Source organism: Trachypithecus francoisi, unplaced genomic scaffold (genome assembly GCF_009764315.1).
Source record: "Trachypithecus francoisi isolate TF-2019V2 unplaced genomic scaffold, Tfra_2.0 Lachesis_group7, whole genome shotgun sequence".
Lineage (NCBI taxonomy): Eukaryota > Metazoa > Chordata > Mammalia > Primates > Cercopithecidae > Trachypithecus > Trachypithecus francoisi.
This window is the reverse complement of record NW_022681472.1, coordinates 62,228,322-62,236,478: the sequence shown is the minus strand read 5'-3', so window position 1 is coordinate 62,236,478 and position 8,157 is coordinate 62,228,322. Positions and strand designations below refer to the sequence as shown.

At 46.0% G+C, this 8,157-nt stretch overlaps 1 protein-coding gene across 1 annotated transcript; it reads left to right on the top strand.

Annotated features, from left to right (window-relative positions):
* The first annotated feature begins 702 nt into the window (after positions 1-702).
* LOC117079063 lies at positions 703-7,352 on the top strand. The gene is made up of 5 exons (XM_033202696.1): positions 703-814; positions 3,762-3,865; positions 4,300-4,422; positions 4,509-4,825; positions 6,777-7,352. The coding sequence occupies exons 1-5, from the start codon at positions 703-705 to the stop codon at positions 6,907-6,909; spliced, it is 789 nt and encodes a 262-aa protein (XP_033058587.1). The 3' UTR covers positions 6,910-7,352.
* Positions 7,353-8,157: the final 805 nt, after the last annotated feature.

The following is an 8,157-nucleotide window of genomic DNA, read 5'->3' as shown; positions in this document are numbered from 1 at the left end:
AAACATTGTGGAAATAAACTAATGGTCATAGATTTCTTAGTTATATTTGAGAATTTGAGATGGCACCTTAAACATACCTGTTACTATAGCATTGGATTCAAAGAGAAGTGAAACAAGTTGTAGCTTTATTAGGATCTTGCTGTTTCTGCAAGAACTAAGCCATGTTTGCATTAGATTCAGAGGCAAGAAAAAAAGCGGTCTGGTATTTGAAGTACATAATTATCCACATTCTTCTTTCCTGAGGAAAGGGCCATCAGAGCTAAGACTTTTAGTCAATAAGCATCTTAGATTCACAAATATTGTGTGATCCTTAACGTCCCATGACTATTATCTAGAATTGTTTCAGCCTTAAAGTGCAGAGAGAGGGGAGAAGTGTGCATTTATATCTTTAGTACATATCATTAATGTATCTGTTGTGACATTTATCTATAGTCATGAAATGAAAAAATAATCTGGGCATAAGTGACTTTAAACGACTCCTATTTAGTTCTCCAAATTTAGTATTTTTAATAATGGGAATATAGCTATCAAGAAGACAAACTTTTAATAGCTCTTTAATGAAGCTGTCTTGATATTTCCTTTTCTCTTAAAAAACTCATTGATAGATTGTTTCACATTTCTACCTTGGTTCTGATTTTCTAAAAGCAAATTTGGTATGAAAGAGGTACAATAGAAAGACAGGCTAGTGTCCAAGTCTCTAAAATGGTGTGTCTCTGTGCAACGCAAGGAGAATATGCTCAGTGGTCAGTGCCAATACCTGGAAGTATACCAGATGCTTGGCAGTGTAGCATAGATCTTAGTGAAGGAATTCAAAGTAAGAGAAATTAAAAAAAAAAAAAAAGAAGGGACTATACAGAGGTATCCCTACACAAAATGGTGAAACTAGTAGTGTATGTTGCATGTCAGCCTACCTGCAGCGCCAGCTCTCTCCATCTTTCCTTCACTCCCTAAAAGCAGATGACTTAGTGCCCAACTCATGCATCCCCCTGTTTCAGACTTAAGTATTCACCTCCTGTTCCTATAATCCTTCAATGCACCAGCAAGCACCTATTTGAGCATCCATGAAGATAAAATACACACAAATATAAATTTGCCATTGTCCCAGTCCTCCAGAAACTTGCTGTTTAGTGGGGGAGGAGAAGCAAGTATGTAGATAACTAAAACAAAAGGCAGAGTGGTGTAGAGAGGGACAAAGAGTTACAGAGATGAGATAAAAGAGAACTAGGAGAAGAGGAATCATCCGAGGTGTAGGTTAAGATGTGGTCTGTGGGAGACTGAGACAGGAGAGTCACTGGAATCCTAGAGGCGGAGGTTGCAATGAGCCGAGATAGTGCCACTGCACTTCAGCCTGGGCAACAGAGTGAGAATCCGTTTCAGAGACAGAAGAAAAAAAGATATGTGCTGTGGTGTGACAGAGCTAAGGGAGGAGTTCCTAGAAGACAATGTACAAAGTCATGAGAAGAAGGTCAAGGAAAAGATCCTGGATTTGATAAGTTTAACATAACTATAAATGCAGTTTAAATTAGGTGATTCATGGATTGCATTGATTTATTCCTAGAATAACAAATATTAAAGGAGGTAACAAATTACATAAGTAGAGAGAAAAGAAAAGACAGCCAATTATTTAAATAATTCTAGCATAAGAAATAATACAAAACTATAAGGACAGCAGCGTTTCCCCCTATCTGTTCATGTTTTGAGGCATAATGGAAAAACCCCACTTTTTATTATCAAATGGTTTACATAATGATCAAGTACATTAAATCAAAACAGAAAAAACGGGCTTTAATAATACGGAAAATATCCTTTTTCTGCAGAGAACAGATTGGGGACTGAAAGCATCAGTTGGCTGGGTGGCTCATTAGCCATCTTTCATGGGTGGCACCACCTTGGAAATAACCAGGGCCCTGAAATAAAGATGAAAAGGCAACAAAGAGGGGACTCTCTGTTACCCTTAGGCAGGCAAATCAAAGCAACTGAGCCTAAAAAGAGACAGGAAAAGTTCACTTCAAAGCATTACTATTATCTTGCTCATTTCTGAATAACTGAAACCAACAGACCTCCCAACACACTTGCTGTCCTTTTTTGTCCATGGGAAAACAGGCCAGTCTATGAGTTTACTGGATATCCATTATTTTTATCTTGCAAACATCCCCTATTCCTTCTTTTGCTAACCAAATACTTTTTTTCCCTTTTGAGAATCTTTCATCCCCAAGAGGATGCAGGTGTTTGATTGTGTGAGCCAGGACAGCCAATAAGAGTACACCTTCAAAGACTGATCTGCTCAACAGAACAAGAGACTCGATTTCTTCGTAAGGTTACAAAATTCGTCAACTGTGTAGGGCTGGCCCTATGGACATAATGTGAGGGGAATTAAACCAGCACAGGAAGTAATGCTGAAAGCAAGTTAGAGAAAGAGAATATCATATTCTTCCTGATGTTGGTAAGCCCAGGACAAGCCCTGCTATTTCTTGACTTCTGAGTTACATGGCCCCATGCATTTTCTCTGCCTAAGTTAGAATTGCGTTCCTGTCACTTGTTACTGAGAGTACAGAATGTAGTACGTTTTTGAACTACACTTTTCCATAGGACACCAAAGAGACTTTGAAATCAAATTCTTCCCTGTTTCATGAGTATGGGTAGTGTGTATGCTGTAGCATGAAGATGTTCAGAGTGTCATACCACCTTAAGAATAATTACTGAAGGAGGAAGAATGAAAGCATCCAGGATGAAAATAAAGTTTATTTTTCACCTTCTTTCACCACTGATAGAAAGGAATGAGTTGTGTTGATATTCTAAGGAAATTCACATTTTGATCTCCCAATGAATCACCTATGGAAAATTAGAAACATGACGTTGTCACTATAAAGTGGCCCTGGTCCTGCAGATGACATTTGCAGCTTCAGTAAAAAAGTAAAAGATCAAACCTTAATTGATTACTTATTTTGGGGTGCACATGGCACTAAATTGCAAGTGGGGATGGAAGGGCGCAGATATCTTAGGAGAGAGGACATCCTGACACAAATAGACAAATTCCACTACAGTTCTATGAAAAAACACGTGTACATTATTTAGTAGGGTTAGCAAAGTCTATTTAATTTATAATACTGTCAAAACAAAGTAGCTTTATCACAGAGTCTGAACTAAATTTAAAATACACACCTAGTCTGTACATTGCTTGTCGAAGATTCTCAGTAAATTCTTTCTGATTGAATAAAAATGAAACGTTATCACTTTCAATATAACAGAAAATTTAAGCTGCGAATGCTCGTAAAGAAATTAGGGGAAAATAATGGGAACAAAACCTGCAATCGGCTTATCAATCGGCTTATTGTTGACACGCCACGCCACTGAGAATTAGTATCTAATTTTCTTGAGCCCTTATCTCAGGTAAAGCTATTGATTCAGGGAAATAGGTTATGCGGAAACCATGAAAGTTTCTAGTCTGGCCGACCCTAGGTTCACGACTCTTTAGTCCAGGCAAGAGATAAGCACCTGTCTCTAAATTTCAACATCCCTGTCTGTCAAATGGGAATAATAATGATTCTCTCATTTGGTGGCTGTGAGAGGTGAGTGAAAGGAGACTGAAATTTGACCCAGGAAATATTTGTACCTCTCACTTTAAAGGACAGAATTTTAAAAAATAATAAATGATCAGAAATTAAGGTAGAATATAGTGAACACTAATAGCGGAAAATAGCTAATTTGTAGGTGAGGTGGCTGAAAGGCTCCTACGCTTAAAGTGTTTGCTGGATGCACAGGGGATCTGGGATACATCCCGAACTCGGCAACAGGACCAACTCCTTTCCTCAAGGTTACAGAACAGCCAGGTTCCAGTTCAGGTCTCGGAATCTACCCATCCAGAGTTTGCACCCTTTTCGTTTTGCAATTTAAAACCGGGTTGTAGGGGGAAGGAGTGAAGGCAGCATGTGGAGAAAGTAAATTACAGTTCAGGCGACAGGAACAAGAAAATCTCCAAGGTCAGGGTTGGGTGTCAACGAATTATGCAAAATACTGCGGAATGAGAAGTCACAAACGCCTTGCAAAGAATTCTGAATTTTAGAAGCTCTTTGCAGATCCCCCTTCAGCCCGCTCCAAGCGGCCTTGGGTCCCTCTCTAGGCTGTCGGACTTCGCCTTCCTTTCCTCCTTGTTTTTCCCAGCAACCAAAGCATCTGAAAAACATTTTTTCCTCCGTAAATCTGAATAAATTTCCTTGCAACGCAGAAGCTTTTTTACCGCTTTAACAAAACTTTCCTCTGCTTCTCTAGGGAGAACCTAGTATTAGAGTTGCCCGATAGGCGGGACCCCGAAATCGGGGCAGCTCTGGCTTAGTCCGGGCTATTCTAGTGGGCGCCAGCACTGGAGGTGCAGTCTCCACTCGGGTGGGGATCCGAGCTCCGGTCCCCGCCGCGGTAACGAGTGTAAAACCCCGAACCCGAGTCAGAGGGCCGCGCTCGCGTAGGGGTTCGCGCTAAGTCCTCGCGGCTTCCGCAGGAGCTATTTTTAGCGGTGCGTGGCTCCCCCCGCCCCCGGCGTGGTAGCCTCCGGCTCGCGGCGCCCCGCGGCTCCTCTCGGTCTCCCCCGTCGCTGCCGGCTCTTGGTAGCTTCCACGCGGGCAGGTCCGGAAACTGAGCATGTCTGCAAGCGCTCGACGGCGCCGGCGGCAGCGGGGGCAGAGCTGGGCTGCGTCAGGCTGAGCCCATTCACCTCGCGGCCGCAGGAGCGCAGCGCCGGCGCCGCGCCGCCCAGCCCTGCCGAGAGGGGCGCACTCGCCGCCGCTGGGCCCGCCGCCGCTCACCGCAGCCCCCTCCTGGCGACCCGCAAGTAAGTTTGTGAGGCTGCTGGGTGGTGGGGCGAGGTCTTGGAGCCCGGGGGAGTCCAGGAGGGATAGCGGGAGGAGCGGCTGGCGCCCGGGAGAGCCGGCTGGCCTCTGTCCCCTGTGTCTGGTGCCTGTCCGAGCCACTTTGAAACCTGGTGGCCATTGGGATGTTCGAGCGGGGACGACGGGCAGAGCAGGAGGGCAGAACTAGCTCCAGCGGGGGCCCAGAGGGCAGACTTTGGAAGAAGGAAAGACCGTGCGGCGAGGGAGGGGACCGAGCGGGGAGGCTGGACTTGGGGCGCGGGAGCCTGGCCAGGGGACAGCCGCAGAAGGAAAGTGGGGGTGTCACCGGGGGATAGGGTGGGAGCAGCGTGAGCGTACAGTGTTGGGGGCGCAGAGTGGAGAGCAAACGTGCCTTGACCAGAGCGGCAGGAGGATGGGTGTAAAGTGGGGCGCGTGGAAAGCGGATTTGAACGAGAGCAAAGGACGCCGGTGAAAGGGACAGTGGGCTCCGGAGGACTCGGATAATTTGGGCAGTCAGTACAAGGTTAGGGGGCACATCACGATGGAGTCAGCCTGGAATCTGTCTCTGGCTAGAGTACTCGAGGCCACATGTTGGGAACTGGTTGGGGAGAGGATGGATGTAGAAAGTGGCCTGGAAGGGCCGGCTGGAAAATCGCTGAGGGATTCGAGTGAAGAGGAAGGGAGCTGTGCAGGATCGGGCGTTGGAACTGGGCTGCTGGTAGGGCCTGAAAGGTTCAGGAGAGGGTTGGAGGCTTCCCCGTGCCGCCCCTTGAATAGTGATTTAGTACTGTTCTCTGAGGTTCACTTTCACCCCAGGCTCCTCCTCCGTCTACTACCTGGCTTAGATGCACCTCGGCTCGCTGTAGGCGAGCTTGTAGGAGATTTAAATAGACATCAGGCAGTGGGGAAGGTAGTCGTTTATAGGGGAGAGCTGCTCGGGCTTCCCTTAAGTGGTTCCTGGCATGCTCAGGGTGCAGTGTAGGGTCTGAATGTGTGTGTTGCAGGAGTAGGGTGGGGTAGGGGGAGTGGTGTCAGTTCTAGACCACAGGAATTCATGGTCTGGCCCCAGAGGTGCGGTGTTTTTGGTCAGGAAGTCAGGCAGAAGTCTGCAGCGTGCAACTCGCGGCGGGGCGTGTGTGTGCGTGTGTGTGCGCGCGCGTGTGCATGTTTCCGGCCCGGGGTCGTGTGTGTGGCTGCAGCCTGTCTCCATGACAAGAAGATCCAGGGATCCACGGGCGGCACGGGGAAGGGATTAAGGGGAACATGCTTCCCTACGTCTTTTCTGCCTCCTTTTCCCAGAGTAGCATTCTTTGCTTATCCAATGATGCCTCTCTAACCTCTTCCTCTCCCCTTACATCCCAAACCTGATGCGGGTCTTCTCTGATTCGGCACTCTAAGGAGGACTCAGCCGCCGGCTGCGACCACCGTGGACTCCCTCTATGGAAGGGAATCCTGGGAGTCCCGGCCGTCAGAGGGGTTCCCAAATTCAAAGGGTTCTTCTCCAAGGCGTCATTCCGGGGGTCTGCGGTTCACTCTGCTGCCCCTTGCAGGTGATGCTGTGATTGTTGCCCGCGGACAGGGAAGCACCATGCCTCCAAAAGGCCACGGGGCGGAGAAGCAGGAAGAGAGACCAGCATTTAAGGGAATCTCTGGCGGAGGCCTCCCTGGAGTTCCCGACATGTAAATATAGTGAAAAAAGAAAACACTAGGTTACTAGAATAAACACGTCCTAAAATCTCTATGCAAAAACGCCTTTTTGAACAGCAAAGATTTCACCCACCAAAACAGGGAAGCAAGAAGCTTCCACAGTGTGCAGGATCCGAAACAGGACCTGCCCGGCCCGGCCCGGCGTTGAGGGGTGAGAGTGGGGGGAGGGGTTGTCGGCTTCTCCATCCAGCTTGCCATGTTCTGCCGTCGGTTTCACATTTTCAGAGAGACTTTACCAGATGCAGGAAATGAAGATGAAGGCAACTCTGGAAGGATGAAAAGAAGAGAGAGCAAGCACTGTACCTACTGTCTGCTATCTAAGAGGGCTGGTCTCATAACTAAAAGATCCAGTCCCTGAGATCTTGTTTGCAACTATCAGAAATAGTTCAGGACATCAAATTGCGCAGAAAAGATTCAGATGAAGAGAAACAAGAACTCTGTGGAAAACTGTTGGAGACAGTGGCACGGTTGTCTTAAAAGGTGATGTCTGTCCCATGGAGGGACACAAGAGCGAGGACAGCACGGTTCTAATGGCCAGGGCATGTCCTCTTATTCCATGTGACAGTGGCTGGCTGAGTTGCTAGGGTATGTTTTTGAAATATACTCTTTGAAATATGTTGATTATTCTAGACATCAGTAAGGTGGGATATTTGAATAAAAAGACTTCTGTCATTATTGGCTTTTATGGCTATGATTTTTTTCAGTCATTTTTATAAATCATGTGAAGGTAAAATAAATGATCATTTCAGCCATTAATTCTGTTCTGCACAGAATGCTGTTCAAATAAAACATCATCTGATATGTCTGCCTGTATTGTTTTGTTCGGGGGTCACGGAAGAGGGAAAATCGGCCAAATTGATTAGGGTGTCATATAAAAGCAGAGAGTAGGTCTGAGTAGCTCTTATAAGTGTGTGCAGGAAAAGGCTTCATTATAGAATGCTAAATTTAATGTGAGATGAGAGAATCTTTTACTCCCCACCTCCTGCATTTGAAACACAAAGGATTGTACCCTTGGGCTGGTTCCTAGTCTTTAAGTGGAAGCCTAACTGGACACTTTTTTTCTGGAGGATTGTTCCCTAAATCCTGGTAAGCTTTAGAAAATAGGCAATGGAATCTCTTTGTTGCGCTAAGGTAAAGTCATTACAAAGAAAAAAAAAAAAGAAGAGGAAGAAGAAGAAAGTAAAGGTGGTGAAATGGCTTGAGGAAGCAAAATGAGAAACAGAGATGTCAGTCAAAGTGAAAGAAGAGAAATAACTTTCTCTCACTTTAGGGATAGATCTTATTGATAGGCTTAGAGCAGTGATTCTCCACTGGGGGCAGTTTTGCCCCCCTAAGGGATACTGGCAATATCTGGAGACATTTTTGGTTGTCACAACTTTGGGGGAGAGGTGCTGCTGGTGTCTTGTGGGCCAGGCCAGGGATGCTGCGAACATTCTACAATAAACTGGACAGCCTCCTGCAATTATCCAGCCCAAATGTCAGTAATGCTTAATTTGAGAAACCTGATTTTCAACAAGATGTGCTTAACATTCAAAGCAACCCCTTTTAGGATACTTCCAAATATTCCTATTGGAAGTCCACCTTGAAAATCAAGAGTAGTTTATAA

Excerpts from the sequence above, each read along its gene's own strand:
- LOC117079063 (XM_033202696.1), top strand. The coding sequence starts at position 703 with ATGGTGTGTCTCTGTGCAACGCAAGGAGAATATGCTCAGTGGTCAGTG. Across the intron at positions 815-3,761 it reads TCTTAGTGAAGGAATTCAAA|GGGATCTGGGATACATCCCG; the intron begins GTAAGAGAAATT and ends CTGGATGCACAG. Across the intron at positions 4,423-4,508 it reads TCCCCGCCGCGGTAACGAGT|CGGTGCGTGGCTCCCCCCGC; the intron begins GTAAAACCCCGA and ends AGCTATTTTTAG.